General features: G+C 34.9%; 1 protein-coding gene across 1 annotated transcript in view; it reads left to right on the top strand.

Annotated features, from left to right (window-relative positions):
• The window catches only part of PTPN20 (protein tyrosine phosphatase non-receptor type 20), a 105,026-nt gene that overhangs the window by 44,984 nt on the left and 40,971 nt on the right, over nucleotides 1-19,071 (top strand). Inside the window, exons 6-7 of the mRNA XM_037056654.1 lie at nucleotides 12,440-12,588; nucleotides 15,321-15,411. Coding sequence (XP_036912549.1) covers nucleotides 12,440-12,588; nucleotides 15,321-15,411 — 240 coding nt within the window. The remainder of the gene's footprint in view (nucleotides 1-12,439; nucleotides 12,589-15,320; nucleotides 15,412-19,071) is intronic.

Below are 19,071 nucleotides of genomic sequence, written 5' to 3'. Positions count from 1 at the left end.
CAAGGGAAGAATCCACTAAGAAGACATAAACGTTGTAAATTTATATGCACCCAACATAGAAGCACCCAAATATATAAAGGAAATCTTAGAGGATTTCAAGAAAAATGTTGACTGCAACACATTAAAGTTGGGGATTTTAACACCCCACTGTCAAAAATGGACAGATCTAAACAAAATATCAACAAAGATATTGTGGCATTAAAAAACACTGTAGATGAAATGGACTTAACTGATGTATATAGAGCCCTTCATCCCAAAGAAGCTAAATACACAATCTTTTCAAATGCGCATGGAATATTTTCAAAGCTAGACCACATGATAGGGCACAAAACGAGCCTCAACAAATTTAAGAAAATTGAAATTATACCAAGCACTTTCTCCAACAACAAGGGACTGAAACTGGAAACCAACCCCAAGGGAAAAGACTGAAAACACTCAATATCATGGAGATTGAATAGAATGCTATTAAACAAATGGGTCAAGAATGAAATTAGAGAAAAAATAAAAAAATGTCTGGAAACAAATGAAAATGAACTACGACAACTGAAAACTTATGGGGCACACCGAAGACAGTCCTGAGAGGGAAGTTTATAGTGATACAGGCCTACCTAAAAAATATTTAAAAATTTTAAACAAACAACATAACCCTAGACCTATAAGAATATGAGGAACAACAACAAAGATAGCCCAGAGCAAGTAAAAGGAAGGAAATAACCAAGATCAGAGAAGGATTAAATGACATAGAGACTAAAAGCACAATTCTAAGGATCAATGAATCCAGGAGTTGGTTTTTTGAAAAGATAAACAAAATAGACAAACTTTTAAGTAGGCTCATCAAGAAAAGAACACAGAGGACCCAAATAAACACAATCAGAAATGAAAGAGGAGAGATTATGACTGACACCACAGAAATAGAAGGGATTGTAAGAAATTACTATGAAGAACCAAATGCCAAGAAATTTGAAAACCTAGGCAAAGTGGACACATTTCTAGAAAAATATAATCTTCCAAAACTCAATGAAAAAGAAGCAGAAAGCCTGAACAGGCCAATAACAATGGATGAAATAGAAGCAGTAATCAAAAAACTCCTGTCACACAAAAGCCCTGGACCAGATGGCTTCACAGGAGAATTGTACAAAGCATTTAAGGAAGAGCTAACCCCTATTCTTCACAGACTTTTCCAAAAAATCCAAAATGATGGAAGACTCCCAAACTCTTTTATGAAGCCAGTATCATCCTAATTCTAAAACCAAGTAAAGACACAACAAAGAGAGAAAACTTCAGGCCAATATCGCTAATGAACATAGACACTAAAATCCTCAACAAAATATTGGCAAATCGCATCCAACAAAACATTAAAAATATCATACACCATGACCAAGTGGGATTCATTTCAGGGATGCAAGGATGATTCAATATTCACGAATCACTAAATGTAATACATCACATAAACAAAAGCAAAGACAAAAACCACATGATCATATCAATAGATGCAGAAAAAGCTATTGATTAGGTACAACATCCATTTATGATAAAAACACTAAGCAAAGTGGGAATAGAGAGAGCATTCCTCAAATTAATAAAGGCCATATATGAGAGACCTACAGCCAACATCATACTCAATGGGAAAAACCTGAAATCTTTTCCACTAAGATCAGGAACAATACAAGATTGTTCACTTTCACCACATCTACTTAATATAGTATTGGAAGTTTTAGCCAGAGTGATCAGACAAGAAAAGGAAATAAAAAACATCCAAATCAGAAAGGAAGAAACAAAACTGTCACTGTTTGCAGATGACATGATAGTGTACATGGAAAATCCTATAGACTCTCCCCCCAAACTACTGGACCTAATAAAAGAATTTGGAAAAAAGTGGAATAGAAAGTCAATATCCAGAAATCAAAGGCATTTTTGTATACCAACAATGAAACAGCAGAAACAGAAATCGAGAAAAGAATCCCATTTGATATAGCAAAAAGATAAAGAAAATACCCAGGTATAAACCTAACCATGGAGGTAAAGGACCTGTATGCAGAAAACTACACAACACTGAAGAAAGAAATCAAGGAAGACACAGACAACTGAAAACATATACCATGTTCAAGGATTGGAAGTTTAACATCATCAGAATGTCCATACTACCTAAAGCAATTTATAAATTCAATGCAATACCTATTAACGTTCTAAAGGCATATTTCATGGACATAGAACAAACACTTCGAAAATTTATATGGAACCATAAAGGACCCTGTATAGCAGCTGCAATTTTGAGAAAAAAGTACAAAGTAGGAGGGATCACAATACCTGATACCAAACTCTATTACAAGGCCGCCGTAATCAAAGCAGCCTGGTACTGTCATAAGAACAGGCATATAGACCAATGGAACAGAACAGAGAGCCCAGAAATAAACCCAAGTCTCTATGGTCAATTAATATTCAACAAAGGGGGAAGCAACATAAAATGGAGTGAAAATAGTCTCTTCAACAAATGTTGTTGGGAGAACTGGACAGCTATGTGCAAAAAAAAAAAAAAAGAAAGAAAGAAAAGAAACTTGAGCACCTACTTACACCATACACCAAAATAAACTCATGGTCAATAAAAGACTTAAATATAAGCCATGATACCACTAAAGTCCTAGAGAACATAGGCAAGAAAATCTCAGATATTACGCACAGCAACATTTTTACTGATATGTCCCCAAAGCAAGCGTTATAAAGGAAAACATAAACAAATGGGATCTCATCAAAATTAAAAGCTTTTGCAGGGCTAAAGAAAACAGTATTAGAATAAAAATAGAGCCAGCTATATGGGAAAATGTATTTGCCAATGATACCTCAGACAAGGGTTTAATTTCCAAAATATACAAAGAACTTACAGGAATCCACTCTAAGAAGACAAGCAACCCAATTTTAAAAAGTGGTCAAAGTACTTAAACAGATATTTCCCCGAGGAGGACATACAGAAGATCCAGAGACACATGAAAAGATGTTCAATATCACTAGCTATCAGAGAGATGCAAATTAAAACAACAATGAGATACCAGTTTATACTAGTCAGAATGGCCATCATAAACAAATCAACAAACAAGTGTTGGAGAGGTTGTGGAGAAAAGGGGTCCCTAATCCATTGTTGGTCGGATTGCAGACTGGTACAACCACTATGGAAAACAGTATGGAATTTTCTCAGAAAACTGAAACTGGACCTACCTTTTGACCCAGCAATTCCACTGCTAGGATTATATCCTAAGAACCCTAAAACACCAATCTAAAAGAGCCTATGCACCCCAATGTTGAAGCAACACAATTTACAATAGCCAAGAGTTATAAGCAACCTATATGCCCATCAGTAAATGAACAGATCCAAAAATTATGGTACATATACACAATGGAATTCTATGCAGCAGAAAGGAAGAAAGAGCCCCTACTCTTTGCAACATCATGGCTGGAACTGGAAAGCATTATGCTGAGTGAAATAAGCCAGGTGTTGAAGGACAAATACCATATGATCTCACCTTTAATGGGAACCTAAACAACAAAATGAAGAAACAAGCAAAATATGACCAAAGACACTGAAATAGAGAGCAGGCGGACAGTGACCAGAGGGAGAGGGGTGGGAATTTCAGGGGAGAAGGGGGAGGATTTACAGGAACTAGTATAAAGGACATATGGACAACAACTAAGGGGGTTGGAAATGGGAGGGAGGTGGGGAGCACTGGGGTGGTTGGCTGGGATGAGAATAAAAGACAGAAAACTGTACTTGAACAATTAAATTAAAAAACAAACAAACAAATAAATAAATAAGATCTTCTACATTTAAATAATAGGAAATCCTGGGTAACTATAAGATAGAAACACATATATAATTTTTAAATTTGCCATTAAAAAATAAGTGACTGGTGTCTTTAAAAATAAAAACTTTCAGAACTATCCTGCAATCAGTGATGATACATTATCTTGTGTGCAACTAAAAACACACTCTTACCCCATCTCCAAAATAGGATACAAAGTCTCTAACTCTTTTTTATATTTATTGATTTTATTAGAGAAAGAAAAAGATTGCTTTGTTTTCCTACTTACTTATGCATTCACTATTTGATCCCTACATGTGCCCTGACCAGGGATCAAACCCATAACCTTGGTGTATTGAGACAATGCTCTATCTAACTAGCCAGGCAGGGCCAAAGTCCCTTTTTAAATTTTGGGGGGATGTTTTCTTTTCTTCAGCCAGTTCACACTCCCCTTAATATCATGTAAAAGAAAACAAAAATATATGGTGTATATGTATATATATGAATGTATATGAAATCTGAAATAGGGAGAAATGCTCATAACTGTTATTCCTTGTTTGTGCAGCTGGTCACATGGTTGTATCTGGTGTCTATAACTGCCTTTTTTCCTATCCATTCTATGTTCTCTTTCCACTCATTAGGCACTTCAGTTGGTTTTGGTTCCTTATCTGGTAAGTGACATAAACCTTCATTCCTGAAGGCCCTGAACTAGAAGCAGTCATGCCTGAATTATATTTTTGTAGTTTTCCACTGACTTTAATCATGTTAATGGCACTCTAGAAAATGACCTGCATTCTAGACATACTCCTTCTACACTTATTGTTAAGGAACAGTACAATTTCCCCTTGATAATTACAGTTAGTCAAATTGAACATTATAGTGAACTGTCAATTCTAGCATGAAGAGCCTAAAATGGCCTGGTGGCATCCTTAGCTTCCATCTCAATGGGATAATTATGGTGTCCCCTGATGGAAACATTTCTCATTCTGTATAGGTTTGCTTTGATTTATTTAATCACTAGCAGTGTTTTATAGTTTTAAATATATAGTTCTTATATAAATCATTAGATTTTTATTTAAGTATTTTATAAGTTTTGGTGCTATTGCAAGTGAGATTTTGAAAAAGTACTTTAATTTCTATTGTTTATTGCTGATATAGAGATCTATGATTGATTTTGGATACTGGGCATGTGTTCTTTTACCTTATTAGGTTCACTGTAGTTAATATTAATGTTGGTTTATTAATTATAAGAATGTACTATTCTAATGTAAGATATTAATAATAGGTGAAATGATAGCATGGGGTACATAGGAACTCTGTACTCTCTACTAATTTTTTTATAAATATAAACCTATTGTACAAAAAATATATTTAAAAGACATTTTCTAATTTCTCTCATGACTTTTTCTTTGATCTGTGGGTTATTTAGAAGTATGCTTTTTACTTTCCAAGCATTAGAGGATTTTCCAGATGTCTTATTAACTTTCCAGATATTATTGAAAATATTGCTTTCCAAATATTTGGAAAGTTTAATCTCATTATGGTCCAAAAGCATACTTTATCTTAATTTCTTTTAATTTATTAAGTTTTGATTTTTGGCCTAGAATATGGTCTATGTTAGTAAAGATCCCGTGCATACTTGAAAATAATTTTTATTTTATTGTTAGAAGGGATGTTTTGTAAAGATCAGTTAGGTCAAGTCCAGTTTTTTAGCTCATTCTATTGATTCATGAGTGAAGAGTACTGAAGTCTTCAATTATAACTGTGAATTTTCCTGTGTACATTTTCAACACTATCAGTCTTTATGTGTTTTGAAATTCTGTTAGGTGTATACACATTTAGCATTGATATATCTTCTCTTTAAATTGATCATTTATCATTAGTAATGAGCATTTTTAAATGTGGATTTTATTTTTAAAGCAGTTGTACATTCAGAGCAAAATTGACCAGAAGGTACAAAGGTTTTCCATATACTCCCTGTCTCCATGCATGCACATTCTCCACTGCTATCAATATCCCTTAGTAGAGTGGTATATTTGTGATAGTTTGATGAACCTGTACTGAGGCATTTTCACCCAGAGACCACAGTTTACATTAGGGTTCACTCTTACTGTTTTTCATTCTATGAATTTGGATGAAATGTATAATGCCATATATCAACTATTACAGTGGCAAATAGAATAGTTTCACTGCCCTAAAAATACTCTTTGCTCCACCATTCATCCTTTCTGCCTCCCAGTAATGACTACTTTATCCCTGGTAATGTTTTTCTTCTGAAGTCTGCTTTGTTGTTGACGTATTCTCTGATATTAATATAGCCACTCGACCTTCTCTTTATTGGTGTTTCCATGGTAACTATTTTCCATCTTTTTCTTTCAACTTGCTTTTTTGTATTTAAAGTGGTTTTTTTTGTAGGCATTGTATGGTTGGGCCTATTTTTTCACCCACTGTCCCAATATCTGTCTTTCAACTGATATTTTTTTTTCATTTTAATTGTTTTTCGAGTAGTTTTCTACCCTTTACACCTTCCCAGCCCTCCCAGTGCTCCCCACCTCCCTCTCATCTCCATTCCCCCCTTATTATTGTCCATGTGTCCTTTATACTAGTTCCTTCAAACCCTTCCCCTCTTACCCTGAAATTCCCTTCCATCTACCCTCTGGTCACTGTCAGCCTGTTCTCTATTTCAGTGTCTTTGGTTATATTTTGCTTGTTTGTTTTGTTGATTAGGTTCCTGTTAAAGGTGAGACCATATGGTATTTGTCTTTCACTGCCTGGCTTATTTTGCTCAGCATAATGTTTTCCAGTTCCATCCAAGCTGTTGCAAAGGGTAGGAGCTCCTTCTTTCTTTCTGCTGCATAGAATTCGATTGTGTATATGTACCATAATTTTTGGATCTGTTCATTTACTGATGGGCACCTAGGTTGCTTACAGCACTTGGTTATTGTAAAGTGTGTTGCTATGAACATTAGGGTGCATAGGTTTTTTTGGATTGGTGTTTCAGGGTTCTTAGGATATAACCCTAGCAGTGGAATTGCTGGGTCAAAAAGTAGGTCTAATTTAGTTTTCTGAGAAAATTCCATACTGTTTTCCATAGTGGTTGTACCAGTCTGCAATCCCACCAACAGAAAACTAGGGATCCCTTTTCTTGACAACCTCTGCAACACTTGTTGTTTGTTGCTTTGTTTATGATGGCCGTTTTGACTAGTGTGAAGTGATATCTCATTGTGGTTTTAATTTGCATCTCTCTGACAGCTAGTGATACTGAATATCTTTTCATGTGTCTCTGGATCTTCTGTATGTCCTTCTTGGAGAAGTGTCTGTTCTGAATGCCTTTATATATACCTTCTTAGATTTAACTGTATCATTTGCTGATTATTATCAATTTACTACTTTTATTTTTTAATCTTTTTTCCTATTTTTCTGCCTTAGGTGATTCTGTGATTTCATTTTATCTTCCCAGTTGTCTTATTTACACTTCTTTTAAATATATTTTCTTGGTTATCCTAGAATTTACAATATACATTTAAAATTTTTCACAATCTATCTTTTCCATTCTTCAAATAAAAATATATCACTTCAAATGATGTACTGTCTTCCTAATTACAATACTGTCTGCCTAATTTCTCCCTTTCATCTTTTTGTGCAATTGTTATTAAATATTTCAATTTCACATAACAATAGCCTTAAAATACATATTTAATATTCTTGTTTTAAATAGTCTGTTACCCTCCAGAGAAATAAAGATTATGAAAAAATTGCATTTATGGAAGGTTTAGAACTATTCATTTCTTTGTATTCATTCACTTTTCTGTTCTGTAATATATCCCTTCTGCCTGAAGGTCTTCTCTGAGCATTTCTTACAGTGCAAGTTTGCTGCTAATGACTTCTCTCAGTTTTTGTTTGTCTATAAAAGTGTTTATTTCTCCTTCATTTTTTAGAAAGATATTTTTGTTGGTTATAGGATTCTGGTTTGTCTTCTCACTTTTATTTTTTTTTTATGGTGAGGTTTGGGATCTGAGACTTGGTATCTGTCATTTTGGAAAATCCCCAACCATTATCATTTCAAATACTCTTTCTCTCTCTTTCTCTGTCTCACTCTCTCCCTCTCTCCCCCCAATTCTCCCAATTTTGGGATTCCAATTACAGAAATATTAGTCTCTTTGATATATGCCTGTAGCTCCTGGGTGGTCTCTCTGTGCCTTCCTCTCCCACACTCTTTTTTTTTCTTTTTCACTTTGGGTAATACCTATTGAGTTATTTTTAAGTTCGCTGATTCTTTTCTTTCTGCCATTGAGTCTATTGATGAGTCCATTGGTGGCATTCTTTATTTCTGTTACAGTGTTTTTCACTTTTGGCATTTTTTTTGTATCTCTGACGCAATTCCCCATTTGTTCATACATGTAGTCTACTTTTTTCACTAAAGCCTTTAATCATTGATCATATTTTAAATTAAGTGTCTGATCATTTTAAACTGATATCATATCTCTTCTGGTTCTGCTGATTGCTTTGTCTCCTAACAGTTTTATTTTATTTTTTTCTTGCTTCTTTGTGTGCCACATACTTTTTGTTCTTGTTGTTGAAATCCAGATATCTTGTGTTCTAGAGACTGAGGTAAATGGGAATGGGTAAGGAGTTGAATTAATTTAGTTAGGAATTGAGCAGGATTTGGGTTTTTATGGTGCTTTCCTAACTCTCAGTGCACCACCAGTTTCAGATTCTGGTATTGTTACCTTGTGCTTAGAGTGGAATATGACATGCCAGATGGTTTACCTCAATGTTTTTTCTACCCTTTACTTTAGGTCTCCCCATTGTACCTTCACCTAAGATAAAGTTTATATCCATGGTCTGGTCCTTTCCTTAACAATATAATAATGCTCTTACTTGTAATTCTGTTGCTTGCTAATTTGGTTGTAGATGGGAGTGACATTCTCTGTTGTCCTTGATCAACCTTATTCTTGTGCATGTCCCTGGGATGGTGCCTTCTCAGTTATTCTGCCCTTTCTTTAGAGGTAGGAGATATGTTATGGTTGGAGCCCAGCATGCTTTTCTACCTTCTCTGTCCCCAGTGTTGGAGGTATTAACCTATGCTTTGAGAGTAACAGGGTTTGGAAAAAAGGGCAGTTTTCCAACTTGTTATGCTTTTGATCCCTGGGTAAGATAGGAGGAAAGCCATTGGCTGGGGCTTCATGTCTTTCCTGTAGAAGCTGCTGTTCCCCTGTTCAAGTTTGCACCATGAGGGAGGGTTTCCTAAATTCCACACCTTGTCTCCAGTTTTTCTCCTGAGCTTCGGATGAAGTCTTTATATGCATTATCTTTTGTTTTTCCCTCTTTTCTTTTTTTCATTAATTTATACACACATCTCTGTTCTATAAATAAGTTAACTTTTGTCTACTCTCTTTATTGCAGTATTTAATTATTAGTTCTATAATCATGTACTTTTTACCTTTAATTTATTTTATTAGGTCTATAAAATTTTTGCCTTATTCTGTGTTTTTATCTCATTTTGTCTTATTATTCTAAATAATTCATATTCTTATTACTTGTTTCTAAGATGGTGGATCTACAATTTATGTTTCATTCAGAATGACTTAAATATTTTGCATGCTATATTGCATTTCTCATTTTTTCCCACACCTCATGTTTTATTTCTATCTTGTTCAGTAGCATGTATAGCTCTTCATCTGTTTGATTTTGCTAATTAAGCATTAATAAATTCTTCGGCTCTCATTCCATTTAACTTGAATTTAAAATTGTTCTTTATGTAAATGACACTTTAACAACTAGATTTTGCCCAAGGACAATGACATGTGTCAAAGGTTGAAGGAAAAGGAGCAGAACACAGAAAGGATGTGGTTGAATTGTCAGGTCTCATATGTTGCAGATCAGCTTACTCAGCATTGACTATACCTTCCTCCTCATGTACCTGCCTGTATGGCCCAGGCAGGAAAACAAAAAAATTACATTTCTGACATCCTGGTGGATACAGTTTGACCAATCACATGCACTTAACCAAGACTTAAATGTGTAGAGAAACATCTGTGTTGCTGGTGCACACCATAGCAGGCATGGCATTTCTGGTGCTTCATTACAGCTAAGGTGGTACATTACTAGAGCCGATGGCTATGGTGGTGAATTTTTAAGTATTCCATGGTTGCTAAGGTAATATCATCCAGGAGATAAGAGTTAGAGTTGTAGTGTCCAGCTTCCTCAGATTCCTCCTCCTGGCAAAAGTAGCACTTTTCTTGTCAAACCATTCCGTAGTGTTATTTTGGGGTCATAATAGGGGAAGCACCTGATCTTTCAACCTACCATTGATGTCAGCACTAGCTAGCTAGATAACATCTCTCTGTAATGATTTATGTTATCTGCAGTGAAGCCTGACCTATACAGATTTTTGGAATGCTTGAACCAGGCTGCAATAAAAAAACAAATTCAAAATGATGTTAGCAATAAAGAAATATATTTTCTTTTATAATGGAGATCAGAGGTAGGAGCTGATTGGGATTCACTATGATTAGTTGCTCAGTGATCTTATCAAGAACATAGATTCTTTATTTTTTCATATTTGCTATACTCAGCTAATTCTTTTTATGGCTACAATAGGGCTGCTTATGATAATCAGGGCCATATGTTTCTGTGCTTATGTCTGGACAGGGGATGGGAGTGGGATAGAGGCTAGATTCTCTTGCCCATTAGCCCTGAATAAACTTCTCCTTGCTTCTGACTGGCCAAATCACCTACCTATTCCTGAATTGTTCACTGGCAAAGAAATTATTGTGGAGTGATCACAAAAGGCTTTAACTAACCATCAGAGTAGAATCAGTGTTGGGGAGTCAACAACAGTATCCACTGCAGTCATTGTACCCTGTCTTTCCTTTCCTTTCTGCCTTTCCTCAGCTTTTTTTCCCCCCCAGCAAGGCCAGAATACAATGAAAAGCTCTAAGTGTTTTTCTTTCGGGGGTCAAAGATGACAAAAGGGCTTCTGCTCCTGTGGATATTTTATCTTTCCTTCTGAGCTTCCTAGACCTCATCTCATACTACAGTTAGAGATATCTGTGAAAAATTATAAGATTTCTGTGAATGTCTCTCCCAATCCACAGTCCCTTACTCCCAGCCTTACAGAAAACTTTTAGCTGTAGTAGTGTTCCAAGAAAAGATGAGTTTCCCGAGGCTGTGCAGGTTTTCAGAAACTCCCACCTTTTTTATGCTCATTATTCTGCTTAATTGCTTCTAATATACTTTTTGGTAGTATTAACTTGATTTTATTAGGGTTGGACAAAAAGTGTGTTTAGTTTTTTCCATAAGATGGCTATAGGAGTACTTAGTTGTCTTTGACTTCATTCAAATAAATTTTGTTAAATTGTATTGTGACAGCTGTCAGCGTGCATTAAAAAAAACGTCAAAATTGGTAAATTTTTGTGCAACCACTTTAATATTGAAGATGGAAGAAAATACATAACACTTTTGGCATATTATGCTTTATTATTCCAAGAAAAGTTAAAATACAACTGGAACACACACACAAAAAGATTTGTGCAGTGTATGGAGAAGGTGCTATGATGCTCGAGCATATCGAGTGATTTGTGAAGTTTCTTGGTACAATTGACATTTTGGCCAAATAACTCTTTGTTTTGGGGCTGTCTTATGCATTAGAGGATGTTTAGCAGCACCCCTGGCCTCTACCCACTAGAAGCCAATAGTGGGAGAAAGTCAACATACTCAAAATATCCAAATCAATAAAATTATTCGTGGAAATGAAAAATGTGTCTTTTATATGGAAAAACCTAAATAGACTTTTTGGTCAACCCAATACTTTATATTATTTGGCTTTAGACAGAGATTTAGAGAACTGGTTTCTCTTGGGTATTTTACTTCAAAATTCTGAAATTTAAAAAATATTCTTTTAGTACTTATAGACTTATTACATTTTGGCCAATGAACATTATTTATAAAATTTCAGATATATGGAATCTAGACTGTCAATATGATCTAAAAGATCTTCATTTAAAAAAGAAAATTTCTATGTGTACTATTAAATAGAAACTATTGTATTCTAAGTGTATATATAATATATATTATGTGTAATTATAATAGTATATATTTATTTTTAGTTTTATCAATCACATAATATATTCCTCTTTATTCATTTGTGTTATGTGCATGTGTACATGTATGTGCACATGTATATATGTGTGCTTGATTTGTTTTAGAAGAAAGAGTGTGTTAGACTCTCCACATCCTCTCATCTCAGACTCCAGGGACTTGCAAACACTTGGTTCCAAGAAGAGAAAGGTTCTCTCTTTTCCTATCCAGATCTTGTACATGCTTGTCTTGATGTAATTGTCAGTACATAGGCTCAATTCACATTGCCCAACAGAGCGCTTGCAGTGCAGGTCTAGTGCATCTGTTATGCCCTCTAGCACTTACAGTGTTCTCTAAGAATAGTGGGTTTTATGTGATTTCAAGGTACATACTTATGATTTTTCCAAAACAAGGATACTTTCAAAGTAATAGATGCTTCACCTCTGAAAAAATAAAATTCCATTAATCCTTAAGTGACGGTGACTTTATTTAGGAGAAAACAACAATAAAATCTCCCTTTATGTACGTACAAATAAGTTACAAATGTGAATTTTTCTCTCTCTTAGGTATACAAATTGTTTCTGAAAGGGAGTTAGCTCAGTTGGCTCAGGTTCAGCCATTAATATTCAGTTTTCATGAGAAATCAGCCATCAAGGATTGTTTTAAAATACTTCAGAAAAAAGTACAAGAACATGAAATCATCCAGGAATTTATGGTAAATATTTTGGTCTTAACAAAAGTCTATATGTTATTTCTTCTTCCACATCAATATCAGAGAATTTCTTTTTCTTTTTTTAAAGATTGAGTACATACATTGTTTTCATTTTTAAATTACATTTATTTTATTTTTTAATTTTTTTTATTGTTGTTCAATTACAGTTGTCCCCATTGTCCCCATATCTCTCCCCCTCCCTGCCTATCCCCCTTCTTCCACATTCAATCCTCCCCTGCCCATTGTCCTTGTCCATGTGTTCTTTATACATACTTTTTGATTTGACCCTTCCCCATCTTTCCTCCATTAAATTACATTTATTTTTAAATATTAAGTTTGTTTTAGAATTTATAGGTGTACCTGGTTAAAAAAAAAGTCAAATAGCATAAAAGATTACAAAATCTCCTTCTTCTCCTTTAACTTGTTTTAGGCCCCCTTTCCACTAGTAAGTTTCTCATTTATACTAATAGAAAAATTATTTGCATATAATTATCTTACTATTCTATCCCTCCTTTCCTTTTAAAACATTTTCCGCATAGGAAATAACTTCCAAATATATTATCAGCACATATAGTTCTAGCTCATTGTTATTGTGTTGCATGGTTGTTGATTACCTGAATAAAGACCTTTAAAAAATCACCTACGGTGGATATTTACATTATTCTTGTTTTGACTGTTGTGAACAACATTCACCCTTCTTCATATGCCTGTGCATATGTGTATATATTCTTTAGAACAAGTTCCTAGAAAAGTAACCAGTATTTGGCACTATTAAATTTTTAGATATTTGCTCATTTCTTAAATGACAAATGATTCCTTATTGATGATCTAATTGGCAGTTCTTTATTTGAGAACAGAGGAATAGCTTTCCATGTGGTTTTAATTAAGCCTTTCATGTTTATTTTTAGTGCACTGCTAGTTCCAATTATTTGCCCCATGTTCTACTTATTCTTTTACCTATTCATTAATAAGTCTTTACATAATGAAGAAATTATCCCTTTTGTATGTGTTATATATGGTAAACTTCCAATTTGATGATTGTGTTACACACGTATGTGTGCACATAATTACTAATAAAAAATAGCTATTTTTAATGGTCACATATGGCTTGCCATATGGGCTTTTCTTTCTGGGCTTCAGGGTCTTCTGTGTCTTTTATAAATTCCACTTTCAATTTAGAATTGTAATAATTTTATGTTTTTTCCTAATATTTTGATGATTTTTAAAATATAAATCTTTGATCCAGATAGACTTTTTCATTATAAGGTATTTGGTAGGGATCCAGCATTATATGGCTACCTAGTGGTCCATGGATTTTCTGGAAACTTCTCTTGTAAAACTTCTCATGTAAAATGCCAGTCTTATCATCTACTGAATTCCTACATACATTTTAATTTGTTCTTGGTCTTTTTCCATTCATTTGTTTATTCATAGACTGGTACCAAATTGTTTTAATTAGCATAGTTTTATATTATTTTTTACCATCTGTTAACTCTGATCTTTCCTGGTTAATCTTATTTTACAAAATTGTTCCTATATTTCTACAATATTTTTCTCATTCCCCATTGTAGGAGTTGCCAGTACCTATTTAAAGACTGGGGGTGCTAAGTTGGCAGCTAAGAGTTACTGAAGAATTTTTAAAATGTGAAGGCTTTAAGGCTTTATCTATCAATATTCTACAGAGTAGGACTAGATATATATCAATTTCTTTTGAAGGCCTTTATGAAACAAGGCCTTCCAGGTAGTTATAGTTTCCTTTGGGCTAGGTCATGTGTCCCATGCTCTAGTTACATATTTTTCACTGTTTCCCTGAGAGGACCCCTATGCCTCCATGCCTTTATTCCTGTCTTTTAACCTGGAATAATAACCAGGCATCTTTGCTCTTCTTTCCTTACACACACACACACACATGCACACATGCATGCATGCACACACACATACCAGACTTTCTAGAAGCTTTCCTTCCCATACCTTCAGGTACAATCTGGTGGTATCATTTATACTGGTATCTTTGTACATTGTTCACACGTCCACCTCTCTAGCCTCTGTGTTAACTCCTTTAGGGTGAAGCCATTTTTAGATTCAGACTCATTTCTGTAATGAATATCTAGAAGAGTGCTAAGTACATACTAAACATTTAATAAATGTTTATTGAATTTACATTTGGCAGATAATATTTTTGTGCCTTTTTTAAAATTTATTTAATTATTTTTCAAGTACAGTTTTCTGTCTATCAGATAATATTTTTTGAAAGGATGTATTCTTTAGTTGGTGTCCTAGCTGTAATTTTTTATGGGGTAATGAGTAAAGTGTGAGATTATTTGTGTGTTTTGTTTAAATGTTTATATATTTTTGTTGCTGTTATTCTATTTTTTGTCTATAAAATGGTAGATTTATGAAGAGGTCTTAAGAAGTGAATATTCTGTATTGGCTTTTCTTTTAAGGAAAGTTGAAGAGTATTGAAGTTCAAGCAAAAAAATAATATCTAAGAGTTTAACATTTCTTCATCAAGCAACTAGTTGATTGACATATTAAATTTGAGATATTTTATATAGTACTTTTTAAATGGGGTTTGATTTCTTCACTTATCATACAAAATTTAACATAAGGTCATGTCAACATCTGTTACATGGGTGAAGAAATAATACCCAGAGTGTTAAGGATCATGAACACTAAACAAAGGTAGGTCTTTTTTGTTGTAGTAAATATATGACTTATATTTCTTACCTTTAAAGGCTTTAGAATATAAAAATCTGCCTTGCGAGTACAACTCTGGGAATGAACGATGCAACAGATACAAAAACAGATATCAAGATATTCTTCCATGTAAGCTAAAAATGGTTTTGATTATTTTCTTGTTTACACTTGGGAAAAGATAAGAAGTGGGTTGTATGGCTTTCAGTGTTAGGCATTTTGACTTGTGACCATGATAAGGAGCTCTAGCAGTCAGCAACTGGAGCATATTTTTTGGACATGCTACAGGGGTGTCCAACCTGTGGCCTGCAGGTCGCAAAGAACCCAGGATGGCTATGAATGTGGCCCGATACAAATCATAAATTTACTTAAAACATTATGAGGATTTTTTTGTGATTACATGTTTTAGTGTATTTAATGTGTGGCCCAAGACAACTCTGTTTCTTACAGTGTGGCCCAGAGATGCCAAAAGTTTGGACACCCCTTGCAGCTAAAAAGTCAAGTCTTCTATTCCAGGTACTTCTTCCAGCCACTGTCATGGGATTATTTACAGAAGTCCTTCAACCTTGTTTCTATGCATTTGTTGTTACTTCTATGGCCATGGACTATCTAAAATATAGTCTAATACTTTAAGACATCTGTCACTTTTGGTTCAACAAGCCCTGACCACCTTCCCTAGCCATTTCATTCAGACACATGATTAGAATGGGGCCATTTATATTCCTTGTCCTGGACAATAAAGTTGTCAATATATTCTCCAACAGGAGGCTACGCTTTGATTCTTTCCATGGGGCCCTACACATTGCTTCCCTGTGCTAAGTGATACTAATACCACTGCCTTCCCCACCTGGTTGGTTGCTTAGAAGATTTAACTGTCTCAGGCCATCCAAAGAGCAGAAACAAAACACAACACAGTGCTAATCTTAGGCAATCTCATTCTAGGCCTTATATTCCTTTCAAAGTCAAAAAATTTCTAAGTTAAATTACAATTTTTCCCTCCAATTTGACATTCCTCCTTTATTATATACCTTATTTAATGCAACCACCCAGTTGTCCAAACTAGGAAACTGAGTCACATGCAAATGCAAGCAGTCCTCTAAAATGAGCCTCTTGGGAGTAGAAGAAACTCATCTTAGGATATTGGATATACTTAACATTTGATCTGGCTTTTTAATTCTGGGTATAAGGAAAGTGACAACTAAAAAGATGCCAAGATATGAAAAAGTAAAGTTAAATGATTAAAACTATGGAAAGTCATATAAAACTTTTTGATTTTACCTTAAAAGAATATCAAATATTATTCAACGAAGTTCTACTCTGAAGTTCACTGATTTATCTACCTGATACCACAGTGTAATTTAATTTAAAATAAGTCTACATAAGTGACAATCAAAGAACATTTTTTAAAATTTCTTCATCACACTTACTTGGAATTAATAGAGGAGGTCTCTGAAGAAACATCAAGAAAGGAAGAAGGAACTACTACCTTTTGCAACATCATGGATGGAACTGGAAAGCATTATGCTGAGCGAAATAAGCCAGGCGGTGAAAGACAAATATCATATGATCTCACCGTTAACAGGAATCTAAACAAACCAAACAAGCAAGCAAAATACGACCAATGACACTCAAATACAGAACAGGCTGACAGGGTCCAGAGGGGAGGGGGGAGACAATCATAGGGGAAAAGGGGATGGACTCACATGAACAAGTATAAAGGACACATGGACAATAACTGAGGGTGGGGGGCGGAAATGGGAGGGAGGTTGGAGGCACTGGGCGAGGGATGGGCAGGGCTGGGAATATAAGATAGAAAACTGTACTTGAACAAGAATTAAATAAAAAAAGGACACATGGACAACACTAAGGCAGGGGGGATGGGTGGGAGGTGGGGAGCACTGGGGGGGGGGTGGGCTGGGATGGGAGGATAAGACAGAAAACTGTACTTGAATAATAATTAAATAAATTTTAAAAAAGGAAAAAAAAGAAAGCCAAAGAATTAATTAATTTTCCTTCCTCTTCCAATGCTGAGTACACTAAATGGAAATTTCACACATTTCAGGACACTGCAAGTACAGGAAGTCCTCACTTTGCATGGCTCCAGTATGTACAAATTGCAGTTACTGTGTTTAGTTAAATATCAACCACCCCTCAACAACACAATTGAAATTTCAGTAATCATGACATATCAACTATGAGTATTACATAAAGCATAAACTTCATTCCTAACTTTCTGTCCACAAAGCACTATGTAACAGATGTGCATCATGACCAGTAAATAATCATGTCACTTCTTTTCAAATATGTCAGCAGTTGTCACTCTGTGCTGCTTATTCAGCTCACACACAGACAGCAAAGTATGCAGCTCTGTTGCTTCCTTATATTTCAATGATAAACTGACATAACATTTTACTGGATATAGATAATCAAAAGAAGGACCCCTGGCTGGTGTAGCTCAGTGGATTGAGTGAAGTCTGCAAACCGAAAGGCCACCAGTTTGATTCCCAGTCAGTGCACATGCCTGGGATGGGCCAGGTCCCCAGTCGGGGCCAGATGAGAGGCAGCCACACACTGATGTTTCTCTCCCTCTCTTTCTTCCTCCTTTCCCTTCTCTCTAAAAAATAAATAAAATCTTAAAAATAAGTAAATAAATAAAATGTTTAAAAAAATCAAAAGACGGAATTGACAAAAAAGATGAAATTGCATAAAAAAAGGAAAAGTGATAACAGTGGAAGTAAAATCTCTAAGAGAATGTAAATAGAGTTATAAAAGAAATAGCTGACCAGGAAAATGTTAGCACTGCCACCACTGAAGATACTCTAGATATGAAGCAAGAACTTGTTAAAGGGGAATTTATTGGCATAAATGAGGAAAGTATTTGGAACAGAAAGGGTAAATGTGTCCTAAAGGAAGTGGGAGTGGCAAAACCTTCACAATAAAGGAACTGGAGGTGCTGTTACACAACATAGAAAGTGCAAAGGATAAAATGGTGGGAAATGATTTAAACTAGGAAGGAAGTCTTATAGTTCATCAAGACATAGAAATGCTCAGCCTGTATTGTTAGTCATGTGATGAAAAGAAGAGGCAAACACTGTTCGGACTATTCTTGATAAGTTTTTTAACAAAGTAATTGCTTTTGTTTTCAATGTTTCTAATGTTTTAAATTCCAGTGTGCTAAATTAATATTATTGTTGCTATTTTTACACTTTTCTTAGATTAGTAATCAACAGAGGGTTTCTGATGTTTTGAAAACATTTTTAAAAACATTTTAAGGGTTATGGAATAATTGCAACTTGTACCCTTGTTTACAAACATTTTTTTGCATAGCTCCAGCTTCACAGTCATAGTTATAGTCCTGTACTATTGTGCAAAAAAAGAATGGGCCCCACTTGATATCCAGGGGCTTCCAGGTATAAAGAAGTATCTTGCATTTCTATAGCACTTTACAATTTATGGAGCACTTTTTTTTTTAAGATTTTATTTATTTATCTTAGAGGGGAAGGGAAGGAGAGAGAGAGAGAGAGAAGGAGAGAGAGAGAGAGAGAGAAATATCAATGTATGGTTGCCTCCCGTGCATCCCCCGCCAGGAACCGGGAACTGGCCTGCAACCCAGGCATGTGCCCTGACTGGGAATCAAACCGCGACTATGTGGTTCGCAGGCCCGCGCTCAATCCACTGAGCTACACCAGCCAGGGCTTATGAAGCACTTTTAAATGCACAATATTTATCAAATTTCTCTAAAGTAGACCAGTCAGATATTGGTATTCTTGTTTTACAGATGAGGAAATAAAC

Source organism: Sturnira hondurensis, unplaced genomic scaffold (assembly GCF_014824575.4).
Source record: "Sturnira hondurensis isolate 20B ecotype Veracruz unplaced genomic scaffold, ASM1482457v3 Scaffold0009125, whole genome shotgun sequence".
In the NCBI taxonomy this organism is placed as follows: domain Eukaryota; kingdom Metazoa; phylum Chordata; class Mammalia; order Chiroptera; family Phyllostomidae; genus Sturnira; species Sturnira hondurensis.
The sequence above is the reverse complement of the archived record's forward strand: the minus strand, read 5'-3'. Positions and strand labels throughout refer to the sequence as shown.